The sequence below is a fragment of the Emys orbicularis genome, chromosome 7, assembly GCF_028017835.1.
Source record: "Emys orbicularis isolate rEmyOrb1 chromosome 7, rEmyOrb1.hap1, whole genome shotgun sequence".
Lineage (NCBI taxonomy): Eukaryota > Metazoa > Chordata > Testudines > Emydidae > Emys > Emys orbicularis.
In genome coordinates, this window is record NC_088689.1 from 112,231,539 (window position 1) to 112,258,759 (window position 27,221).

Here is a 27,221-nt window from a genome sequence, read left to right on the forward strand (position 1 = left end):
GGCTGGACTCCATAGCTTCTCCAAGGCTAGTAATAGAGAAGTAACACTGAGGAAACAACTGAGCGCAAAAATATATCAATATGCTCTAGCTGTTTACTTGAAAATGTAGCAAACCTGAGTTTTCAAGGTCTAAATATGGCTTACCTTCAAAGTTTGTCTTGCTGATTGAGTTTAATTTCCAGAACTCCTCTGAGGTAGCACTATCTCACCAACATTCTTTCATGCACAAGAAAATAAGCAGCTCCTGATTTAATTTCTTGATACAAACAGAGCTGTGACTATACATTATCAAATATAGTGTGCAGTGCACTATATCTATTCAGTACTATTTAGCTGGACATCATGTAAAGACCTAGACAGGCATGCTAGATAACATAGCATGCAATCTTCTCTCTACTCTCAGCACACTTCTATGTTGGGACCAACTTTTACAGAAAAGTAACATTTTTGGCCCTAAAGCCTTGATAGACCAATGATAACTTAATCACTACTTAAATGGAAAAGGTTGGAAGAGATCACCTGGTGAGTGATTGGCTGAGGCATATTTTTGTTTCTGCTGTGGATTCCTTGGATACTGTTCAAAGTTTGGTTGGAGCAATCAAGTGATTATTTTCCTAATGAAATGCTTTAGTGAATGGGGAAGCCTGGCTAAAGGAAGAGCTTGTTTGGCTGTTACACTGTCTGAAATGCTTGACAAAAGCCTAAAGACAAATTGTGTCAGAGAACAATAGCCCATCCTCAATTTCATTAGGCTGAACTTATTTTCCTTATTTATTTATTCATTGTTCTCTTCATCTGCAGTGGGAAAATAACTTTGCATGGGCTAGAAGGATTTTACAGTGGGAACCCTGAGCCAAAATGGCTGTCAGACCATTTTGTACATCTCTTAAAAGGAAAAAAAATCACGCTTGGCGTCGGGTCAAGTTCCTTGTAACAAGCCCTATTGATACAGTATTCAAAACGTGCACACTACAGTTTGCCAGTTCTTAAACTCATTTGCAGTGTTTTGGATTTGTTTGTGTGTGTGTGTGCACGCTGAGGTCAGGGTCCCTGACCTAGATTGTACCCAGCAATAGCAGGATAAGAGACTAATTGTGTCTGCCGCGATAGTTAGAATTTCCTGCCGTTCATCTGGCATTGTTTCTGCTGGGCTCAGTAATGAGAAATTTGGGAAGATCACTGTTCAGTGTAGTGCGTGGGCCACTCACTCTGCCACCGTAGAGGTGCCACTTTTTAATTAGAGGTGCCACTTCCCCTTTCAAGACCAGGAGAGAGGTTGAAGGTGATAATGAGGAGGCCCCAAAGAGCAACACGCAAGGCAAACATGGCTCACAAAATATTAAAAGGCAGCCCATGGCTGCGTTCAGCTTTAATATGGAGGTGCAGAAATCAAAGACTACAGGTCCCCCTAGCATATAATGCTGGGACAGTCAAAGAAGACTGGAATATTGCATCCTGGGACATGTAGTCTCTACGGGCCACTCCACCATATTAGAGGAGAGGGTGGCTCTAGAAGTCTGCTCCATTTTATGCAAATTGTTATGTTCAATTAAGACTTTGATTGTACAAAGATTAGGGCTCCCCTATAATTATACTCCCCCACCATCCCTCATACCTCCCCAATGGGCTGACACTACTGGCCTCCCAGTATTGGTATACATCATATAGATTATCAGTTTGGTTTTTTAGACAATGAAAACTCTACATAGACACACAAGGCAATTTCCATTAATATGTAGGTCTTTATTGACTGAAAAGTGTAGAAGTCTGAGAACTGGACAGGAGTTTTGCTGGGATCAGGATAAACACTCTGTGTACAGACACGATTTCTCCAGCTGAAATATTAATGTCTCCACCTGGGAACAGAGTCCTGAAAAACAGCAGAGGTTTTTCATTAACATATCCGGTCAGTTCATTCCCACCCCCCAGTTTCTCTGTTATTGTTATTTTTCAAAAATTTCCTTCTTTATTTGAAAGCTCACAAATCTCATCCTAAACCAAAATAGTCCTTGAGACTTATTGAAATGCTCTAGGTGAAATTCTACTGGGCTTTCTTCCCTTAAAGTGTTTCTAGTCAACTCACTGAATCTACACGTCAACTAGGAATATAGGAGGAGGGAAGAGATATTGACCTGGCCATTATGGCTTACAGGGTCAGATCTTCACCCTAAGGGGATCTGCCGTGGCGAAGGTGCCCCTCAACAAGGCAGACAAGATCATCCAGAAACTGGTGAAGAAGTGGCTGTTCCTTCCCCAGAGAGCCAGCAGCGAGTTGGTCTACATCGCCCACAGGCACGGCGGCGCCAACGTCCCCCGCATGGGTGACCTGTGCGACGTCGCGGTGATCACCCACGCCTTCTGCCTGCTGACATGTCCCGACGCCACAGTGAGGAACATTGCGGCGAACGCCCTGCGTGATGCGACAGAGAAGTGGATCGGCAGAGCCCCCTCCAACCAAGACATCGCCACCTTTCTGAGCGGCTCCCTGGATGGGGAATTCGGACGGGACGGGCGCGACATCGCTTCACTGTGGTCCCGCACTCGCAACGCCACGCGCCGCCTGGGGAAGCACATCGGATGCCGCTGGGAGTGGTGCGAGGAGCGCCAGGAGCTGGGAGTCCGGGTGCCGCAGATCAGGTCCGACGACAACACCATCGTCACCCCGACGGCCAGGGGCTTGCTGGAGAGGACTCTGAAGGCCGCCATCCGCTCGCTGGACGTGGAAACCCTGAAGCGTAAACCGGACCAGGGTAAAGCCTTTGAGTTGACCAGCAAGTGGGACGCCAGCAACCACTTCCTCGCCGGGGGAGGCTTCACCCATTTCGCCGACTGGCGGTTCATCCACCGTGCCCGGCTCAACTGCGTCCCGCTCAACGGAGCCGTCCGCCACGGGAACCGAGACAAGCGTTGCAGGAAGTGTGGCTACTCCAACGAGACCCTGCCCCACGTCCTGTGCAGCTGCAAACCCCACTCCAGAGCCTGGCAGCTGCGCCACAACGCCATCCAGAACCGCCTGGTGAAAGCCATCGCGCCACACCTGGGGGAGATCGCTGTGAACTGCACCATCCCCGGTACCGACAGCCAGCTACGACCTGACGTGGTCGTCACCGACGAGGCCCAGAAAAAGATCATCCTCGTCGACGTCACAGTCTCCTTTGAGAACAGGACTCCGGCATTTCGCGAAGCCCAAGCTCGTAAGCTGGAAAAGTACGCCCCCTGGCTGACACCCTGAGAGCGAAGGGCTATGAGGTGCAGATGGATCCCCTGATTGTCGGAGCCCTGGGCGCCTGGGACCCCTGCAACGAGCCTGTGCTGTGGACCTGCGGGATCGGTCGACGCTACGCACGTCTCATGCGGCGCCTCATGGTCTCAGACGCCATCCGATGGTCCAGGGACATCTACATCGAGCACCTCACCGGCCACCGACAGTACCAGGAGGCGTGAGCCAGAGTGACATCGTTCTCCCACTATGAGAAAGGGACCAAGTGACCTTCTCCGTTGGATCATATGAACTGGAACCATAAACTCCCTAAACATTAAATCTCACCAAATGAGGGTCAGTCCATCCTCATCATCATATCCACTCATTATACTCCACACCGGAACACAACCACTCTATGAACTTCATACCCTCATACTTCAATGTCTGTACTTTGACCCATCAACCTTTTACCCCAATCGGGGATATTGCAGATTATGTATTCCTCATGCCACCTGACTTTAACCCAGACTTTGCACCCTCGATAATCTGTATGTTATTCCCTGATAACCAGAAACTTCTATGCTCAAACTCTGTTAACTATTTTTTTAACATGATCTTAATAAAATTTTTAAATCAGCATAGCTTCATTTTAATAGATATTACTAAAACTGTGTCTGTTTACACCAGCTAAGGATCTGGTGTGATCTGATTCATGTAGTTCCCTTGAAGTAAATGGGGTTACACTGATTTACCTCAACTGAGGGAGGATTTTAAGCCAAGATGTGTCATTACTTAAAGTGCTGTTCTACTCTGAAAAGTAACTCCGAAAAGTGGCATTGTGGCCACGTTTATTTTCTCTCAATACCTCCACATCAGATATGCTCTGTAGATAAGTAAGAAGATGTGTTTTTCCTCATAGCCAGCACCACAAACACATTCTGCGATCTGAAAGTCAAGTTGTTGTTTTTTCCTGGTTTGTGCATTACCACCAATAATAAGATTCCACAGGCCAAATTCTACCTTCAGTTACACTCATTATGGCAAGGATCACAACTTCCATTATGACTGAATAGTACTTTGACCATTGTGGGCTCTGCCAGAAGAAATAAATAATAATAATATGATGATGCATTAACTGATTGCTTATAGTTATCATCTATTTAGGAAGGATCAAGTGGGCAAAAGGGGAGGGGGAGTGGCACTCTGTCAGGCTAGGACGGCAAAGAAAAAAATTCTTCCGATCTTTAATGGTTTCACTATATTGGGCATAAAAAAGCCATGTGGCCAGGATAAAGAAAGGGCCTCTAGAAGGTACCAGAATCACAGCTCCTACTACTAACACTAATAATGCATTGCATATCTAGACTGCCTTTTCATCTGCAGAGCTCAGAAGGCTTTGTATATAAAGAGAGTCAACTTTTGATACTCTTCCTCTTCCTGAGTTGTACCTTTTCTCCCAAATCATCCCACTGAAGTCAATGGGACTACTCAAGGTGTAAAGTGCTACTCAGTGTGAGTAAGGATGTAAGAAACAGGCTCCAACTACTTAAGCTTCACAACAGATTTGTTGGCAAGGTAAAGAACACAGAGAACACCTCTCCTGCCACTGAAATGCAGCTTCCTTTAGGGTGGAACACATAGCATTTGTTCACAGGGCACAGAAACACTACACAATGGTCTGACAGGTTGTGAAGGAGAATAGAATATCCCTTTGAAAATGCAAGGGGAATTCAGGGAGGCAGAATAGAATTACCTGAGTACGAACATAGCCAGCACATGAGGGTTAACTATTCTGATGGAAAGAGCCATGGAATCTGTAATGGCCACAGGTGGTCAGGACCTCATTTTCAAGCCTCATCTGCCACATGCCACCCCTTGCAGAGTGTCCCTTAACATTGTGCTGGGTATTGGTTCAAAGTAAAGAGGGGACTCAAACCTGAACACCAGATCTGAACACCCCAGATTGTTAGGGTGTTTGAAATCCAAACACACTTCTGGCTCTGGATCAGAATTTTAACTAGAGCCGGTATTCACTTCAATGCTTACTCAGAGAGAAGAGTGCCACCTACTCAGATACCAGCACCACTTACTATGAACATTCATCTCACTGTCTATGTCTACACAGCAATTAAACACCTGCGGCTGGCCTGTGTCAGCTGACTTGGGCTCGCCGGGCTTAGGCTGTGGGGCTGTAAAATTGTAGTGTAGATGTTTGGGCTCGGGCTGGAGTCCAAGCTCTGGGACCCAGCAAGTGGGCAGGGTCCCAAAGCCCAGGCTCCACCCTGAGCCCAACAGTCTACATGGCAATTTTACAGCCCCGCAACCCGAGCCCTGTGAGCCCATGTCAGCTGACACAGGCCAGCCGCAGGTGTTTCATTGCTATGTAGACGTAGCTTTAGTCTCTCTGTGCTCCATGACTTTCGCAAGATCTCAGTTATACAAAGTGTAAGTTTCCAGTGGTGATTGAGGCTCAGAGATGCTGTTGGGTGCTTTCCCTAGGCAAATATATCATGAAAAGTAGCTGTGTGCACAAATGAAAAAGCAAAACATTTTCTTTGCTTTAATGATAGTTGTGAACATCTTTGTGCCTCCTTTGCCTCAACTTCCAAATCTATACAACTTAGTTTTCTAGGGCTTCCAGCTGTGTAGTATCTGAGCAATGCTGGGGGTAATAACACTAGAGCAGATTTTACAATGTAGTGTAGTACTGTGCGCCCACGTATCAGAGTGCAAGATTGAGTCCTTTTGGAGATCGGTTGCTATGAGCAGAGCCTGAAATGGATTGGTTTGGGTTCATGCCTCTATTTTAAGGAAATTTTGATCCAGCAGGAAATTATATGGACTCAATGTTTGGTACCTTCTGTGTTTGGCTGGGTTGTTCAGATGATGAATTTGGAGACCTTCAGGTGCCATAATGGATTGGAGTTGGACTGCACAAGCACTTTACCTTTGATTAATGGCTTCCCAGGAACTCAGCACTTTCAGCAATGGCATAATTTTTTGGAAATGGATGTTTATAGCTATTACTATTATATTTCAAGCTTTGGTACTAATCATTGTAAGGCTGGCTATCTGGGCAATTGGAATTCAATAATTTCTCAGAGAGTTAATTATAATCACAAGTCTGGGCAATTAATGATTAATTAAATTTGCTGAGATTGAGTGGAAAAGAGGTGCTAGGTTTTTTTCATTCCTTTATGGTATAAAATGGGGAGTTATTTGTTCTGTGGATGTTCATTTGGAATGGGCGGCAACTCCGTAACAGTTAGTTAAACAGATTTGGGATATGCTTGCTACAGCTGCTAAGCTTCTCTTTTCTAAACGCTGAATTAATTGCAATGACTGAGGAGCTTCAAAATGATTAGTAGATTCATTTCAATTAGGAGAGGCACCTAGAAGGGGGATTGGTTGCTACAAAGGATGGGAAAAAAGAATATGAAAGTCTTCCACCTCTGTATGAACAGTTTCAATCCATCTGGGGTCTTTAGTGTCTGAAATTGTAACCAGCGGGGCATGTTTAAACGAGGAAAACTTGGACCTGTAATGGGATAACAATGATAGAAGCATCGGTGGTGGAGTGATATAGATGTGGCACAGTCTTGACAACTAGAACTGGACAATTTTTGAAATTTTGATGGAAAAATGCAATGAAATTCTTTATGAACATTTTCATGAGACTTGCATCCTGCTCGGGGCCAGCCACAGAGTTGGTCAAAACATTTCAAAATTCAAAAATATGGGTGGAAATGTTCATGATTTTTGGTCCTCCTTTTTTACCAGCTGTAGTGACACAGTGGTAAAAACACCTGCCCCCGTCTATACTACAGCTTCTACTGTTCGTCCACCAGTGGAGAATTACAGATCCAAATGTTCCCAGTGTAGATACAGCTTCTGAGCACTGTTTGGTGGTTTAAATGAAATGAGTCCCATTCTGGTTCCCAGTGAACTAGCATGTTCACCACACCTGGCACTAATTGGCTGTTGCAAAAGAGAAGCCAAAGAATGAATGGACCATATTCACTCTTACCCATAGTCAGTTCTTCCAGGTAAGGTGGAGGATTACATTAGGACATAGGACTGGAAAGGACCTCCTGGATCATTGAATTCAGTCCCCCGCTATCACAGGCAACCCCATCATATAATTCTGTTCATAAGCTTATCAAGCTGCATCTTAAAACTAGTTAGGTTGTTTGCCCCCACTGCTCCTATTCGGAGGCTGTTCCAGAACCTCACTCCTCAGAGGGTTAGAAACCTTCAACTAATCTCCAGCCTAAATTTATTCATGGCCACTTTATACCCATTTCTTCTTGTGCCAGTGTTGTCCTTTTGCTCAGAATAGCTTTTTCCCCCAGTTCTGTCGCTGTCCGGGCTGTGCCTGTTCTGCAGAGAGAGAGCAGTTCAGACCCCGGTACTGTTAACCTAGCACCTTTCATCAGCACTAAAATCACACCTACATAGCCCTCAGCTGCGGTAAATCCAGATAGCACACTGAAGTCAATGGAGCTACCGTGATTTACATGAGCTGAAGGGCTGGCCTTCATAATTATTGGAGATGGGGCCCAAAGTAAAATTTGGATCCACATTAGAACAGCCTCAGAATTTGTGGGTGTCTGTACCTGGAGGTTACCAGGTTTCATGGAGGTTTGTACTTCCAATGGAAAGGGAATGAAAAAAAAAAAGGTAACTTTTCAATCCCTAAAAGTTTGACATGTTGGAAGGCTACTAGATCATGTCTACTAGATCTAGTGGGAAAAGATTCTTAGCTTCTCCAAACTGATTTACTCATCCTTGTTCAGGGCTGGATGGAAGAAGCAGTGCATCGTTGAATGAGATATATGACCTTAGCGGTTTCTTTTTATTGAGCCCTTGCTTCCTTTCTCAGCACATTCAACCACACTACATACAGTGCGGCAGGAGGCCAGGAAATTGTCTCTGAGTGGAAAAAACTTGCTGCCATTTCTATTAACTCACCCAGCAGAATCACCTTCCCATGGAGTGTTAAAACAGCTGCATTTTTTTTTCATCTGATGAATGAGCTTATTTGGGCAGACAGTGTATGTTTTTAATATATATATTTTTTTTAAAAGTGGAATGTTGTTTTTAATAATAACTTGCGGTTTGCACAGTAGCGTGTGAAGAAATACATTCACAGCATGGGTTCACCCAGACCATTAGGATACTGAATCTGGCTGTCTCAAGCCAGATTGTTCAGACTAAAGCAGAATTCAGCTTGTTTGAACCTGCTGGAAGAGTGACTCCTGATACTCTTTGGTCTTTTGGCTAAAGCCCTGGATTAGGAGAACGCTGATACCTATTCTGTAGACATCGAGTTTCAGTGACTGGGGCAACCAATCTGGTGTCTCATGATTCTAAGCCTCCCTTGGATCTCTCACACTGCAGTATTTCCTTGTGTGTTATATGCATGTTAAATTATGTGAAATAGACCTCCCCCCCCCCAACCTCACCTGGTAGGTGACAGCACATCATCACGGCCTACATAGACACATACACACAGAGAGTAAAATATTTCTACAAATGAAAACAATGCTGGAATGGGTGCAGGAGAGAAGGTGTAGATCATGAGAATCGTAATGAAAGAAACAGGCTATCCTGTGGTTAACTGCATTTTTTTCCAGGATCTGCTTATGTGACTGACCAGGCTATGTCCTTCCTGGTGCTGTCTTCAGACTCATGCAAGGATCTTTACCTTTAGCAAGAGTTAATGGAGCGCCCCCTTGCTTTATGGTTTCTCAGATAAGGACAGATCATCTTTTTATGAAACAGGAAGTTTTATAATCTCTACATCTGCCACTGCTGCTCTGTAAGTAGTCATTGGGAGCTTTCAAACCCTACAATTAATGGGCCTCGCTTTCAAACTGGCTTTGCAATTAATTGCGCTCCCTCTCTCTTTCTTTCCCTTTCTCTCTCTTCCCACCCACTTCTGCAATAAAACTCCAGACACTTCCTGGTTTATTGGGATGCAAAGGAAGCATTGGGAAAAGTTCTGTATGACTTTTTAAGTGATTCCGTATGGCTCTCCAGCGCCTGCCCTCATCACGAGCTGGAATGTGCTTCCAGTTTCCCAAATGCTCATTTATTTTCGTAGACAATGTGGGATCCAGTTATTTCACCTATAAAGCTCCGATTGGCAGAAAACAGGAAATTTGACCACAGGAGCCCTACCTGGTCCAGACTAAGGAACACCCAGCTGCCTGGCTCAGACTCATCTCCTAACATCCATTTCAGGGGAATAAAAAGGAGAATTTGTATCCATTAACAGTTCTGCTCTCCAGGCATATTTCTGGATTGGCTAATATCCTCTCTGTTCAGTCCAATAATGCTTTGTTGTTGTAGTGATACTGAAGAATTAGGTGATGGAGTGTTATGTGTCACAGCAATACCTCTAGTTTTGTTCTTTAGAATTTTCTTGAGCTTGGATTGCTACTCTCTAATAACACTGCTCTACAGCCAAAATGCTTCTGAAATAAATGTAGTCAAACTTTACTAATTCTGGGTCACTGAGAACGAAAATGATGCTTAAAATTGTTGATTGGCTCTAGTTTTCAAGATATGCTATTGGGTCAGTATATACGACCCTTGACTTGGGAATGGCGGAGGATAAGTGAGTTATAAAGGGAAGGGATCTCAATTTAAACCAGAAATGACTAAAATACATCTTTGACTGGATCTATGAATAAATCTATGACTGGGTTTGGACAGTACTTGCTTTTTAGGCAAAACAATGAATGATGCAATCTGAAGCTGGTATTGCATCATACATGATAGGAATTGCATCATGTTATTCCTAGAAGTCATGGATGATGCAATCATAACGAAGCTTACATCACTCTGCTGAACAAATTGCCCTATATCAGCTCTAGAAATCATACAGTGTCGTGCTCTCTTATTTGTCAGTGTTTGATTTTGCAAAGGGACACATTTCTGTTTAGCCAAAGTGAGCAGAGATGCCTCGTACTTGTGTGAACAGTGCAGATAACTTCTGCTATGTTTGTGGTGAAGTGACTTTTGCATCACAAAAGCACAGTAGAACCACTATGGTTAAGAAAGCCTATCACCTTTATTTTGGCTGCAAAATTGGAGATCAGGACAAGAGGTGGGCCCCACACATATGCTGCAACACTTGTGCAACAAATCTTCGCCAGTGGTTGAACAGGAAAAGGAAATCTATGCCTTTTGCAGTGCCAATGATTTGGAGAGAGCCAACAGATCATACCAGCAATTGTTACTTCTGCATGGTGCCTCCAGTTGGGAAAGGTGTATCAAAGAAGAAAAAGTGGACTGTGCATTATCCAAACATTCCATCAGCTATACGTCCAGTACCCCACGGAGAAGGACTGCCAGTTCCTGATGCACCAGAATCATTCTCACTTGAGTCAGACGAGGAAGAGGAAGAGGATGAAACTTCTGGTCCTGAACCATCAATGTCACAGGACCCACATTTTCTCCCATCCTCCTCCTCTGAACCACACCTCATAACACAAGGTGAACTCAATGACCTTGTCAGGGATTTGGAACTACCCAAGAGTAAGGCAGAGCTGTTGGGCTCCAGACTACAGCAGTGGAATCTCCTGGCAGGTGATGTTAGGGTTTCCATGTTCCGTGACCGTCAAAAGGATCTTGTCCCATTCTTCTTCATGGAAGTTGATCTTGTAGCCTGCAACAACATCGATGGTGTGATGGCAGCCCTCAACATCGTTCACGATCCAGATGAGTGGAGACTGTTCATTGATTCATCGAAGACGAGTCTTAAAACTGTTTTACTGCAGAATGGCAATGTTTTGCCATCAATTCCAGTTGGTCATGCAGTCCATATGAAGGAAACCTATGACAACATGAAACAACTTTTGAGGTGCATAAACTATGACCAACATCAATGGTAGCTTTGTGGCGATTTGAAGGTTGTTGCTCTCTTGCTTGGTCTGCAGACTGGATACACAAAGTACTGCTGTTTTCTCTGCGAATGGGATAGTCGTGCAAGAGATTCCCACTACATCAAGAAAGATTGGCCACTCCGACAGTCATTGGAGCCTGGGAGGAAAAGTGTTCAGTATCCACCACTTGTTGAATCAAGGAAGATTTTGTTACCACCCTTACACATCAAGCTGGGTCTGATGAAGAACTTTGTCAAGGCCATTGACAAAACACAAGCAGCTTTCAAGTACCTCCGTGGAAAATTTCCAAGGTTAAGTGAAGCTAAGATAAAGGAAGGTGTCTTTGTTGGTCCTCAGATTCGTGAACTTCTTCGAGATGATGCATTTGACCATGCACTGCGTGGCAAGGAAAAGACGGCATGGAAAGCCTTCCAGTTAGTGGCAATAAATTTTCTCGGAAACAACAAGGCAGACAACTACAGGTTGTTGGTGGAAAACCTCCTCAAGGCATACAAAAGCCTTGGTTGCAACATGTCACTAAAGATACATTTTTTGCGCTCTCATCTAGATTTTTTTCCACCGAACTGCGGAGCAGTGAGCGACGAGCACGGCGAGCGATTTCACCAGGACATTGCAACAATGGAGAAACGCTATCAGGGCAAATGGAGCCCATCAATGCTTGCAGACTATTGCTGGACAGTGACAAGAGATGCTCCATTTAATGAATACAAGAGACAAGCCAAGAAGCGCCGAGTAGACACTGAATAGGACTAAACTATGTACAGAATAGTTTTTTGCCTTTTGTTTCATAATCAATTTTATTTATATAACCCTTTGGCTGATTTTTAAAGTGTTACATAAACAGGACAGGTGAAATATTATCATGTAAAGCAACCATAAACACATGAAAAGACCTAGGTTTACAATTTATGATTAAAACTCTATCTACACAATATCCATAGACATAAAATGTAAAAACTTAAATATCTTAGAAACAGTAGCCAATCAGTTGTTTTAATTGTCATATTTGAATTCAGCACATCAAAATACATAATAAATAGCACACTTTAACTCTGAAGCAGACGACTTCTCAAAAATTGTAGACCAGTGTAATCTGTGCTACTGTGTAGGAGACCTGACGTCTAACCCCTGAGCTGGCAAGACACAACAGTAGCACTAGTTTAGGGTGAAGATTCACCCCACTCAACAACAAACTATTAACCTTTCTACTACAGAACATGATTTTGCTTCTGTGCATTCTTATAAGGACACACTGTTCCAATGGAATATCAGCATTTTAGTTCAGAAAGCTCATAACTGGATAGATTATCAGCTCTGAAGCCATTAAGATGGCTTCTGAAGGGAGTTCCATACAGTTGACCTTGAGCAAAAGAGATAATACGCTACATTTTTCCCTGATGTTCCTCGTTTCCACTGAGTCTAGTGGATGCCTTTAATCCAATACAACCACCTTTCATTTATATAGTACTTTGCATAACAATGTACTTCCAAAACTATATGCATTCACAATGGAATTACTTTCCCACAATGGAAAGGCAGTTACCTCTGATGTTGCGCACCACCCAGCAAAACAACCTTCAGGAGAGGTAGTGTAGAATATTATGTTTGTGAGACTTCAGGCTGAAAAAAAGGGTGGCTTCAAAGTGATATTAAAGTAAAGAAAAATTGGGGAAAGCATTAGGGATCTTTAATGGTCCCATGAGAAAATTAGTCACTTCATTAAAGCCTTGCCCCAAATGTACCCCTTGTGTAATTACATCATTCTACAGTTACAGTAGAATGATTTTGGACTATTATATTTTCTTTGATTTCCCATACCTTGTTTAGCAGGGCTTCATAAAATAATGATGTTTAGGTGCTTTACCTGCATTTTCAGCAGTTTTGGTGATTTACCTCCTATTTTTAGTCTCACGTAAATTCTCTAGAAATGGACCCTCTGATTATGCCCAATGCATTGCCCTGATATATGTGCAGTTAGATTCTTTGGGAATGCAAAAGAGATGAATAGATATCAACAAATTTCTGAATTAAAGAAGAAAGTAAAGAACATTGGGAATTTGATTTACAATACCAACAAAGAGATAAGAATTACTGTGTCCAAGACCTTTTCGAAGTTCTCCCTGGAAAACTCCCTAGTAAAGGGTTTTATTCTATTTTCTCATCCCACTTAAAATCCTGCTACCCATATGTTACATGTCCTGATGAGTTGCATGTAAATTGTATTTTTGTGAATGTAACATATGGAATCCCCCACCTTTCTTGAAAAATAAGAGCTCCCAGTACAATATGTTTCTTTCATCTAATTCATTCTTTTATCTCTTTTCATGTCATGACGGTATTTCAGGAATATATGTATTTTCTATCATGACGTTTGTATTAACTAGAATATGATCAAGCACCCTGATGTCAGTGTTAATTGGGAAGAGTGGGATGCCATAATGATACTGTAGTAATAGGTACCATTGTGATGCTGTAGTATTATATTTTCTTCATTTTCTAAACAGACTCTGACCTGGACATATTTTCAAGTCAATTTTTGCATGAAGGTAGTTCTAACTGATTCTGTGCCATATTTTGCAAGAATATAAGTTTGTTAGCACCACTGTTTTGACCATCTTCTAATCTGAACACCTACTGTAAATTCCCCCTGCCATTTTAGTTGGATGTGTGATTCTTCACTTCCAGTGCTAAACTATTGGATGATTTTGCAGTATGCTGTTAAACAGCTGTCACATACCACACTAGAATGGCTGCTTTTGACTTCTGGAGAAATTATTCCTATGTGTATATAGTATTTAAACCACATCGAGATTAAAGGTATTTTCCAAATATATTATCATTATTAATTATTATTATTGAAAAGTGGGTCTCAGTTATAGTGGATAAAGTGGATTTCATATAAGAAATGATTGGTTCTGTAGCTTAATTTATATCTCCGCCATCCTTCCCGCAGTAAATTAGGAATTGGATTCAGTGTTGCCAATTCTTGGAATTTTTATGACAAGCCTTGCAATATTTGATGTTTTCCATGAAGCCCCAGCTGCTGGACTCATGGGATTATGCAAGACTCACATCTTTTTTTTTTTTTCCTTTTTCTTTTAAAAAAAGGAAGTTTCTAGCTGAAAAATGCTTGAAAATGCGACCCCATTGCAACCTAAAGGCTCAAAACCCAGAAAGCAAAAAGTACCCAAATTTATTTTTTTAAATAATCTGATGGGATTGGGGGGAGGCAGAGCTAGCTTTTTTTTATTATTTTAAATATTTTGGGTAATCAATATGTGGACTTTAACCTGAAATTTACAGTAACCATGAAACTAAAGGGTGAAAGAAAATACATCCTATGTTCTCCTTCCTCTTTTGCCCATGATATGCTAGTATTTATGGTGTATCTTGTAATTCCCATAAAGTTTCCTGACTGTTTGTAAATGAATTTTGGAATTTAAAGGAAAAATAGTAATGGTTTAAGTGCCATAAAGAACCTCTGATCTGTTGCCTTAGCTGCTGTGTAACAGGTGATGTATTCACAGGATTTCCATGAAGCGGTCTTGAAAGTGCTGGGGGATGAGGATGAAAATGAGAGGGAGGAGGTGAAGCTCAAGCAGGGCTTGAGTGAGATCCCTGAAATCTACAGACTACACCAGGAGATACTGGGAGAACTGGAGGAAAGAGTCCTCAATTGGTAAGTGACAACTTAATGGCCTCATCTCATCCTCAATATATTCCTTTATTCCAAGAACCACTGGCAACAGGATTAAGATTCCAACAGAAGAAAGAAAAGATGCTAAACATCTTTAACAGGGTTTGTCCATAGGTTGCGGGAGGTAAATTTACAGGGACACCTTAAGGTTGGGAGACTGAATTTTCTTGCCTATGCCATGTTTCTATATTGTTATTTTTACCTCCCAAAAATTACAAATGTCTCAGTGCTCCTGCGCTACCCTAGAATGATAAACCATTGTATACAGCCCCATAAATCAGTGTGTGTGCAGCCCATCTCACGTGAACTGTCATTTGCTATCTGTTTGTACAGTGCCTAGCCCATTGGGGACCCAATCTGGTTGAGTCCCTTAGGTGATTGTCACAAAGCAGTCTAATGTGTATGAACCATGAGTCATAGACTCAAATACCAGGAAGGGGGAACAGGCAGAAAAAACCCCTCAGAGGCATTAAGAAATATAGGAAAATGTCTTTTTTAAAATTTTAGATCTCATAGAAATTGAAATAAATTAGAACAATTCCCATGGCAACTTCCTAATATTATAGCTCCCAGTCAAAGGAAACCCTCTCAGAGTTTGAACAAGCCTTTGCTGGGCTGAGTTTTCAGGCTAAACACAATCTTTCAGGGCTGCTGAGGGTCTCTGCCTAAACAAAACTAAATCTTACGTCTCTGTCTTGCCTAGACAAAGTCTATCAGTGCTAGAGGAAATCTTTTAAGCTGGATAGGCCCCTGTCTGAGCCACACTTCCAAACTAAAATGCATCAACTAGCTGGGACAAGCCTCTGACTAAGTCAGGCTAGCTTCAGTCCCAAACTGACTAAATCTATGAAATCCACAGAAGACATCTGTCTAAGCCAAACTCTCAGGCTAATCTGACTCTTTCAGAAGCTGGGGCAAGCTTTATAGCTCCTTAACTCCACCCCCACTGAACTCCAGCCAATCAGCAGTCACTTTCAGTGACAGACCACTCTATCCCAGGGCTTCCACAAAATAGATTATAAATAAATAACAGTAACAAGACTGTATGCACAGTGCAGGCAGCACTCCTGAACAGCTTTACAATAACAAATCAGAGTGCACAACAGAGGAAAAGTTAAGGGGATATTATATGTGGGTTTCCATCTTCCAAGGGAATTGTTGTAAACAACAGTGAGGTTGAAAACAATTCTGTAAATGGTTATGCTAAGTATGCTATTAAGAAATGTGGGTTCCCGATTCTTCTAGCTGCTGTAGATGTTCCAGGAACCTAAAATAAATGTGCAGTGAAAATCTGAAAATGTGCACTGGCTTTAGACTTTGAATACTAAACAGGCCCTTGAATCCCCAGTACCCCTCCCCACATCTGGCAGTGCATCCTCTGTTACTCCCAGGGCTGCTGGCCAGTCCCTCTGCTGTATTCTTGATCATTCTGTGATCATTCTTGATCATAAGTGATTGGGCAACAAAATGGCAAATGAAATGTAATGTGGATAAATGTAAAGTAATGCACATTGGAAAAAATAACCCCAACTATACATACAACATGATGGGGGCTAATTTAGCTACAACAAGTCAGGAAAAAGATCTTGGAGTCATCGTGGATAGTTCTCTGAAGGTGTCCGCGCAGTGTGCAGAGGCGGTCAAAAAAGCAAACAGGATGTTAGGGATCATTAAAAAGGGGATAGAGAATAAGACTGAGAATATATTATTGCCCTTATATAAATTGATGGTACGCCCACATCTTGAATACTGTGTACAGATGTGGTCTCCTCATCTAAAAAAAGATATACTGGCACTAGAAAAGGTTCAGAAAAGGGCAACTAAAATGATTAGGGGTTTGGAACGGGTCCCATATGAGGAGAGATTAAAGAGGCTAGGACTCTTCAGCTTGGAAAAGAGGAGACTAAGGGGGGATATGATAAAGGTATATAAAATCATGAGTGATGTGGAGAAAGTGGATAAGGAAAAGTTATTTACTTATTCCCATAATACAAGAACTAGGGGTCACCAAATGAAATTAATAGGCAGCAGGTTTAAAACAAATACAAGGAAGTTCTTCTTCACGCAGTGCACAGTCAACTTGTGGAACTCCTTACCTGAGGAGGTTGTGAAGGCTAGGACTATAACAGCATTTAAAAGAGAACTGGATAAATTCATGGTGGTTAAGTCCATTAATGGCTATTAGCCAGGATGGGTAAGGAATGGTGTCCCTAGCCTCTGTTTGTCAGAGGATGGAGATGGATGGCAGGAGAGAGATCACTTGATCATTGTCTGTTGGTCCACTCCCTCTGGAGCACCTGGCATTGGCCACTGTCGGTAGACAGGATACTGGGCTAGATGGTCTGACCCGGTACGGCCGTTCTTATGTTCTTATTCTGAAATTAACGAGGCTGCTGTTTAAAACCACAATCTCTGTTACCCTGACGTCTCCTTGGCTACTGCTCATTAGCAGCCCTGTATCCTCTGTTACTGCCCTTTTTGGCTGGCTCTCTCTCCTGTAGATAATTCACCTTCGGTAAATAATTAAATTGTGTGCCCAGATGAGGAACTGTAACATGGGTAAGAAGAGGGAGCTGTGAGTGAAGGGGATCTGAGGATGGAGTTATTCTCCCACTAACACCAGCACTCAGAGCAAAGGTTCTTGTTCACCCTGGTGGATTTGGAAAGCTTGCTTGGAGAAATGTGAGCTATGTGAGCCCATAAAGAGGACATTCTGCCCAGCATGTACATATATAGCTGTGGTAGGTAGGGTTACAGAAAGGGGACTGGCCCCAGACAAGGCCAATTCTTCCACAGCCCGTTCCATTGCCCAGCACTTCGGTGCAGTGTTGTCCACTTCCTGACAGTTAAACCCAGGCCTTAACTGAGATCTCCTAATGGCATTAGCAGGTATGGAGCTGATGAATAGAATTTGTGTAACCAGAATGAAGTGGGACATTTTTTGTTACTTATTGGCTTGTTCTTCTCTTTCTGTGGCTTTAGGGAGGAACACCAGAAAGTGGCCGATGTTTTTCTCTCAAGAGAATCAAGGTTCAATCACCACACAGCATATATTATGCAGTTTGATAGGAATTTGGCTTTGCTAGATGAAACCTGCCTTAAATCTTCCCAGCTGGCCACTGTCATCCGGGAGTTTGAGGTGAGGCCCCTCTCACTTCTCTACTTGCATTAATTTATGGTTGCACTGCATTGCTGTCTCAAAGATATTCCTGTCTGCAACTTCACCAGCCTTCAGACAGGGTGTGGAGGAAGAATCTTAATGATCACTTGCAGAACACACTCTGGAGAGACACATGGAGTGAAGAGAGAGAGAGAGAGAGAGAGAGAGAGAGAGAGAGAGAGAGTGTGTGTGTGTATATATGTGAGTATGTTTGCTCATGTGTGTATTGGGGGAATCCATCTCAGCCCTCTTTTTCTCTCCCCTTTCATTAATTAGCATATTTAAAGCCCTTTGAAGCTGTATAAATGTTATAATATATAATTGTATAATAAGATGTACATTATTATCATCATCATCATCATCATCCCTTCTCTTCTGTGCCCCTCCATCTCTCTTCTCCTTCTTCTCTTTAAAGCTGCATTTCATTACATTTTAAAAAGCCTCTTACTGCTCCTTCTGCTGCTACCCCTACTTATCTGTCTGTCCTGCTACCCTATGAAGCCAGCATGCCTCCATAATAACCAATAGGGCATGCTATGGTAGGGACGCAATAATAGGAAAAAAGGCATGCAAAAAATCCACTGACAAGACCAGAGAAATGTGGGAGTCAGAACTTCTAGGCTCTCTTCCCATCGCTTCCACCAACTCACTGTGTGGTCTTCGGTGAGTCAAGTAACCTCTCCTGGCCTTGTCCTGGTGGGCAAAAAGTGTGTTTTTCAATTATGTTTAGCTCATCTGGCTTCACACAATTAACATACTGTGATGATAATCGTGGTATAAGAACCTATACAGAACAGATTGAAAAGACCACCAAGACGCAGGCTAGTGCCTTTGAAGCCATAATGGCTGGCCCCCAGTTTAGACTAGCTACAACATAGCCAGCTGATGTGTTAGCCTGTGTGTTGATGGGGCTTTTCAATCAAGTTAAGCTAACCTGACTAAGTTAATACAATTGAAAAGGATGCCCTTTTTTGCCCATCAATATAAGGCCTCTCTCTCTCTCATTTTCGCCATCTGTAAAAAAGGGAATAAACAACATTTAGGTGACAGGGAGGCTGTGAAGATAAATAGGCTCTGATACTTTAAAGGTTATTTAGAATGTCAGTTCCATGAGGTATGGATCATGTCTTCCTCTGCAGCATGTCTGACATTTGAAAGTCAACATTTGCCAACAGATACCTTATGGTCACTGATGTAATTTCCTGTTCTAAGCAGAGGGGAGGGCTGGAATCTCACACTCCACTGGGCAGAAACTTGGCAAATGCAGGCTTTTTATTGACAACCACTGTGCTCCTTATATGCTCAGCCAACCTACCCTGCACCTTCTTGTCTTCCTGATACAAACTGAGGGCCAAATCCTACTTACAAAGAAGCCAGTGGGGCTGCTCCTATGAGTAAGATAAGCAGGATTTGAACAGAAGGCTCATCCAAGAAAAGGGGTAACATTCAGACCCTTCTCATCTCATTCTTAGAAATGGGAGCACCTAAGATTTATTACCCTTCTAGTCCATCAACTCAGAGCTTAGGGCCCCATGTTGATTCTGCTGCGGGCTTGGCTCCCCTTGACTTTAATGCTCGGGGTTGAGTGTGCTACACATCAACCAGGAGTTGGTCAGCACTTTGCAGGATTGGGCCCTTAATCCTCTTCATGTTGTCTAGGGCAGTGGTTCTCAAACTTTTATTTTCGTGGACCACTTGAAAATTGCAGACGGTCTCGGTGGACCACTTAATGATCTTTCCAAATGCTGTTTGTACTGTTAGCTAACTATTGTAAAGTGCTTTGGATAAAAGCGCTATATAAAAAAAACGTAATAAATGGTTTTTTTTCTAGAAATAAAAGCACACAACTCATGTTTTAATATCAGTAGTCTTACATTTCTAATGCCATGGATATGCCCTCTCTCCCTGCCACGGCAGTCCCCGAGCTGGGGCTGGAAAGGAGGGCCCATCTCTCCCTGGCAGCCACAGCTCTGGAGCTGGGGAAAGTCACCTCTTTCTCTGGCTGCCACAGCCCTGCACATCCCAAATTCCCCCCACCCCCTCTTCTCAGCCCACTGCCTCCTCCAACCTACCCCCCGTTCCCACCAAGGCCACCACCTCACCTTACATCTGCGTCTTCTCCAGGGTCCAGGCACCTAATTAGGGGAGCTACGCCTGCACAGCTCCACTAATTAGGTGGATGGCCCTTCATTCTCTCGTGTGTGGCCACCCAAGCACGCACCTTAGAGGGAGCTATCCGCGGACCACCTGAATGGTGCTCACGGACCACTGGTGGTCCACAGACCACAGTTTGAGAACCTCTGGTCTAAGGCATTAATCAGTTCAATTGTTTTCTTCTCAAACTGCCTTTGGAGTTTTCCAAATGATTCTGACTGTCCCCTTTGTCATCCACTCAATGCCCCTGGAGGCAGAGGCAGAGCAATCATAGAGGTGCACCTTGTACACAACAAAGGTTGTTGTACACAACAAAGGATAAGGGCTCTGGTGTTAATGCTTTTCATCAGGGTGTTGCTTTGAAGTTCAGCTACAATCAGAGTTAATAGGATTTTGATTTGAGTCATAAATCCAAGCTCAGGAGCTGTGCTTTTGCTATCCTGGGGCTTCTGTTCACTCACAACTGTGTAAAGAGAGGAATAAATAATCATAAAATCAATTGTGCATTTAAAAAAGAAAGGAAGAAAGGTGAGGGGGGTTTTCCCCCCTGATTTTTAAGCTGGCACAGCTGTTTGTAGTTTTCACTGCTTTAGGTGCTAAAGGACCAATTTTTCAAAAAACAGGATTGGGGTGGCAATTGCAAAATAGGTGCAGAAATATTTGCACCTCTGTGGTGGGTTTTAAGAGTGAAATTACATGGCAGGGACGGGGTGATCTTATTTCTGTAGTTCTAACCAGAACCAAGGCAGCCTAAGTTATCCCAAGCCATTAAACAGTCCTTCAATGCCAGATGATCCTTGTGAACCTTTAGAGTTGGCCTAGATACATCAGTGAACTTGACTAGGTTTCCTTGGTTGAAAGATTGCTGGGCCATTAATGTTGATTTTCAATAAGTCTTGGAGCACTGGGGAAGTTCCAGAAGACTGTGAAAAAGCTAATGTTGTGCCAATTTTTAAAAAGGGTAAATGGAATAACCTGGGTAATTATGAGCCTGGCAGTCTGACATAGATCTCAAGCAAGATGATGGAGCAGCTGATATGTAACTCAATTAATAAAGAATTAAAGGAGGGTAATGTAATTAATGCAAATCAACATGGATTTACAGAAAATAGATCCTGTCAAAGTAACTTGTTATCTTTGATGAGATTACAAGTTTGGTGGATAAAGGTAATAGTGTTGACGTAATAGACTTCTGTAAAGCATTTGATTCGGTAGCACGCAACATTTTGATTAAAATAACTAGAACAATATAAAATGAGCATGGCACACATTAAGTGGATTAAAAGCTGGCTAACTGATTGGTCTCAAAATGTAACTGTAAAAGGGGAATCATCATCGAGCGGGTGTGTTTCCAGTGGGGTCCCTCAGAGATCGGTTCTTGGTCCTATGCTTTTTAACATTTTTATCAATGACCTGGAAGAAAACATAAAATCCTCACTGATAAAGTTTGCAGATGATACAAAAATTAGGAGGAGTAGTAAATAATGAAGAGGACAGGTCACAGATTCAGAGGATAAACTGGGCATAAGCAAACAATGTGTGTTTTAATACAACTAAATGTAAACGTATTCAACTAAAAACAAAGAATGCAGACCATATTTACAGAATGGGGGACTCTAGCCTGGGAAGCAGTGACTCTGAGAAAGATTTGGGGGCATGGTGAGTAATTGGCTTTAATATGAGCTCCCAGTGGCCAAAAGAGCTAATGCAATCCTAGGAAGCATAAACAGGGGAATCTCAAGTTGGAGCACAGAGGTTATTTTACCTCTATTTGGCACTGGTGCAACTGCTGCTGGAATACTTTGTCCAGTTCTGGTGCCCACAATTCAAGCAGCATGCTGATAAATTGGAGAGGGTTCAGAGAAGAGCCACAAGAATGACTAAAGGATTAGAAAACATATTTTACAGTGATAGACTCAAAGAGCTCAATCTGTTTAGTTTAACAAAGAGAAGGTTAAGGGATGACTTGATTACAGTCTGTAAGTATCTACATGGGGAACAAATATTTAATAATGGGCTCTTCAATCTAACAGAGAAAGGTACAATGTGATTCAATAGCTGGAAGTAGAAGTTAGACTAATTCAGACTGGAAATAAGGTGAAATTTTTTGACAATGAGTGTAATTAGCAGTTGGAACAATTTACCAAGGGTCGTGGAGGTTTTTCCATCACGGACCATTTTAAAAGCAAGATTGGATAGTTTTCCTAAAAGATCTGCTCTAGGAATTCTTTTGGGAAAGTTCTAGGGCCTGTGTTATATAGGAGGGCAGACTAGATGATCACAGTGGTCCCTTCTAGCCTTGGAATCTATGAATCTGTGACATTTATTGCTCAATTTATATACTCCTCAGCTAAATCAGTCTGTATTTGTCCATCTCATTCACTGTCTTGGTGTAATTAGCCACTGGTTATTTTCACAGCTGCCATTATTTCAGTGAACAACATGCTCCCCTTTTGCTGATAGATGGAATGATTCTTAATTGCAGACAAAAATCATATCTTAAAGGTTGATTGCCTTCTGGGTGACCAATCCTATGTGCTGATCCTTTCCCATGTCTCCCCACAGTTAAGGGAAGGAAGGGTTGATCCCACATCTGTACAGGTCCATTCATCTAACTTGCTATAGCATGGGATGGTGGGCAGAGCTAGTGGACTGAACACAGCACTAGGTGCCAAGAACACAAAAGAGTTCTCATCCTGTCTTTCCCACTGGGTCAGCATGTAACCTTGGACAAGTCATGTATTAACCTGATTGCATTTCAGTTTCTGAAGATGCTAATAATTACCTCCTTCAGAGAGGTGTTGTGAGGGTCTGATAAGTTACTGTTTACACAGCATTTTGAATATATAAGACTGTCAGAAAGTGCCCACCATCTGCGGCACCCTCTGGCATCAGGCAGCAGCACAACCAGTGTGCCAGCCTCAGTTTCCTCTTGAATGGTCCCAGAAATAGTCCAAGCTGTCTTTGAGTATAAATAGCCCTTGCTGGGTTAATTTATTACAAAAGAAAGCCCCATGCATATAAGCTATAACAAGCCACGTCCCCAACAATCCACCAACATATGGCCCTGGTATTTCTCACCATGCTCAGGCTCTCTGCAGCTTCAGCATCTCTCACCACAAAGTCAGAGCCCTCACCCCAGCCTCCAGCCCTCTCTGATCCTCCAGATTCAGCTGTCTGGCTCACACAGCTAGCAGGCATCTCCCTCTGCTGCTCTCTGCCTTCAGTCCCCTCCAGCCTTCTCTGGCGAGAGCGCTCTGACTCAGGAAGGCCAGCAGGCAACTCTCTCTGCTAGCTACCTGGCAATTCTTTCCTCTTTCCAGTGAGGGCCTACGGAGATTTCTGATTGCTGTAGGTTTCCCCAAGCAACTCTCTACTGCTCCTTCTGTCTATCCTCTGTGCTCAGGGAGTTCTCACCTGCCCCTTCCTATCTTCCTTCAGGCACCTCCTCCCTCTAGAGCCCAGCTGCCCTCTTTTAAGCCTATCTGGGGGGTCAGGTGCACTGGCCTCTTAAAGGGCCAGTGTCACCCTGTGATGACAAAGACATTAAAGTGTCATATCTCTCTCTCCATCTACACTCCCATATTTCCAGAGTGCTCATCGCTAGCAGCTAAATATAGCAATAACAAAGCATCATTGCTGTCTGAAACTGTACCTTCTTCTGTCTGCCTTCTTTGATTAGATCATATTCCTATCACTATTAACATTGTCCCCCTTCCTCTCTTTCCACGTCACTGCTAGAGCTGTGCAAATATTGAACAATGAAAGCTGAAGCCATATGCAACTCAGCTAGTTTGGGGAGTTGGACATGGAAATCAAACCAACTGAGGGATTGTTGGGTTTGGTTTGGTTTGGTTTTTTGTTGGAGGACCTTGGCAAGGTGTTTGGAGGTTCCACTTCCCTAATTTAGTCTCATTGGGGTATTTTGCTGTATTTGGCCCACACAAGCCTGATTCTTAAAGTGAAACCCAATGGACATAAAATCTGAAAAATGGCAAAAAGGCCTATGGGAACCCAGCAAGCTGCATGCTGATTTGATTGCTTTGGCTCCTTGGATATCATTCTAAAATCTCTCTTCTGACCTTAGCTTCTGATTGGTTCTCTGCCTCTCTTTTTCTTATTTCCTCCACCTCGGCCTGAACTATTTTGTGATACTGAATATGAATGGTGCTATCAAATGCTAAATTTTCCTGTATTGGTTCTTTATAGAGATGAAGATTCAGCTCTAAGCTCTGAAATATATGCAGCTAGGCGGATAAATGGGAAACAGCTCAGTAGCACTTGTGTATGTAGTCACCATGGCAGATTCTCCAGGGGGTGCATTAGGCATGTGAGGTCATAATCCAGGACTCAGACTACAGAGCACTGACTGTTGTGTTTTTCCCCTTCTCTTGAGGACAGCAGGATCCTGGCGGCAGCCCCCTGAATGTGAAACACCAGTTTTTGAAAGTGGTGCAGCGCATATTCCAGTACCGCGTGCTACTCACAGGTCAGCAAGAAGAAAGCACTTCTAAACTTGCTATAACAGAGCCCCATCTTTCCTGCACCGTGCCAGGGCCAGATGTAGATGGCAGGCCAGGTTTGGGGAGGACAGAATGCGGTCAGAACAACGGGCTGGAATCCCCAGGGAGCAACGATCTGTTTAATATATAATAGAGAAATTATCATGTATTAATAGAGATAGGCCTGAGCTACAAATGTGTGATCTAGCTCTGGCGAATGATTGAATTGCACACTGGACAGGCCACTGGGGGTTAATGACAGCTATGGGCATAGTGAAGGGAGAAAGACCCCTGTTTAGTGAGATCATGCTGAAGTATAACTATAGGATTGGAGTGTGCAAAGTCAGACACTTGTAAGCCTCATTTTCCTGGACTTACCCATATTGGTATCCATGGGTAGGGAAGGAAGAGTGCCCAGACACTTGTTGTCAGCACATATGTTTGATTTTACTTATGATGCCATTTATAGTTTAGCCCATACCTGGGTCACTTAAAGCTAGAGATGATCCTGAACCAAAATCCTGGAGCCAACACCTCTGAACTCTGGAAAAACTCCCGTCTAAACTTTGCCACACCACAAAATCTCTCTTTATGCTCCCCCCTATCCCTGACATGTGTCACACTCTGTAGAATGCTCTTTTTCTCCTCAAGAATGTCCCCTGAAGTTCTGGCTCCTTGTGGCTGGTCCTCCTCATCCTGCCCACTGCTAATCCACTCCAGCCAAAGCTGCAGTTTGTGGGAGGAGCAGCCGTTCCAACAGGGATAGGACCCAGTATCATGTCATGAACACTCAGTGCACTGGTTTAGGATATTGAGGCTCCCTACAAGGGAACAGCAGGGAATTGGTTGGGGAGGGAAGTGGTGAAATGTAACAGCACAGCACAGCAGATGTGGTGGCAGGTCAGTGCATCAGATGGAATCACAGGAAACCAGAGATCATTAGATGTAAAGATAAAGAACCATATTGGGTGTATGTGTGTGGGTGGGTGGGGAAAGATGGGAGATAACCTAAGTGTGGGACAGTGAGAAGGAAGCAGTAAACCCCTCCCATACTCAACAGCTGATAAAAGGAAGAGCATATTAGAGGGGACTCCTATAAATGCAGCAGAACAAAGGGATTGTCTGAAATGTTATTCACAGCACAGATTAGCAGCAGTTTCATCTTGCTCCAAACACATTGATCAAGGATGCAACTCATTTTTCACAGCTGTTTCTGCTTTTTTAGTAACAGTGACTCAAGTGAGCACTACATACCAGTAGGAGGATATTTTGGACTGACTTGCTTCCCTCTCTGGGTATATCTACACTAGGCGATGGAGCCTTTCAAGGAACAGCAGTTGCATGTGACATTTAGCTGTCTTGCTTTGTCCTTATAGAGGTTACGTGCATCCATACAGCAACACTGTTCTGATAGAATGGATTTGGTGTGTCCACACACACAGTGCCCCTTATCACCACAGTATATTCTGGGACTTCAGGTGCACTTGATCCTATGGGAGCCAGCACTATTGCTGAGAGTTTTAGGGCGGTTACCAAACACGAGGAACTTCATTGTCAGACAAAGTTAGGAGAAGCAGTGCAGCTGCAATGCTTGTGGATTCCCATTCACACTCAGGAGAAACTATTGTAGATAGTATTGTAGATATCTATTGTAAATAGCACTGGTACACCCAGACATGAGATAGTCTTTGTTCTGGGCATTGCAGCCAACTGGTATAACCAATGCTTGTAAATCACCTAGGACAGCTGTTGCATGCAGATACAAGGTATTATATAGGCATTGCAAGACATTCTAAACTATGGGTGGCTGCAACAGTTCATCTAGGTTTAGAGAAGTCCATGGATGCTACCAGATGCCCTCAGATGATAGGACAGGCAGGGTTTGTTAAGGTACAGTCATTCAATTTCTCTGCACAGTGTGAAAAATAAAATACACCGGCTCTTATGTTCACAACTAGCTGTTTCTACCCAGATAAGGAAAGGTATTTAATCTCAACACTGGTTGCCAATTACTGTGCTACAGCCAAAAGGAGTTGCCCACATTAGTTAAATGTCTCTAGCCAAGTGCAGAGAATGCAGCTGGGAAAGGGAAACCTAAATACGGCATGCCAACACAGCACATTACCTCCCTGCCAGACTAGGCATTGAAAGGCACAATAGCAGACTCCTCTTAACCTTCCAGAATCCAGATGAGAGACCAGTACAGTTAAGAGGTGTGGGAGGGCCTGGAAGAAGTGAACTCACATGAGAGCGGGAGACTGAGGACGGGGGGTTCCATGATCCATGTTGCACTTTGGGATATAGACCTGATTCTCAGATGTGAAATTTGGGGGCTTGCATTAATCAAAGAGCTAATTTAAAAGAGTAAATATTTTCAGGATTGGGATTTAATAAATAAAAGCACCCAGATACTACAGTGATGAGGGTCACATAAGGAACTAGAGAGAGAGAAAAATACCCTGACTCACACGAGTAGCCCTCCCGAAGCCAATGGAACTGTTTGAGTGAGTAAAGGTTTGCAAGATTTAGCTCCTGTGATCATTACTGAAATTCTCTATGTCCAAAACACTGGAACACTGAGAAATATTGAATT

At 43.1% G+C, this 27,221-nt stretch overlaps 1 protein-coding gene across 1 annotated transcript in view; it reads left to right on the top strand.

Annotated features, from left to right (window-relative positions):
- The window catches only part of FGD5 (FYVE, RhoGEF and PH domain containing 5), a 137,357-nt gene that overhangs the window by 70,735 nt on the left and 39,401 nt on the right, over positions 1-27,221 (top strand). The window contains exons 5-7 of the mRNA XM_065408176.1: positions 14,643-14,794; positions 17,795-17,951; positions 24,528-24,615. Of these exons, the coding sequence (XP_065264248.1) occupies positions 14,643-14,794; positions 17,795-17,951; positions 24,528-24,615 (397 nt within the window). The remainder of the gene's footprint in view (positions 1-14,642; positions 14,795-17,794; positions 17,952-24,527; positions 24,616-27,221) is intronic.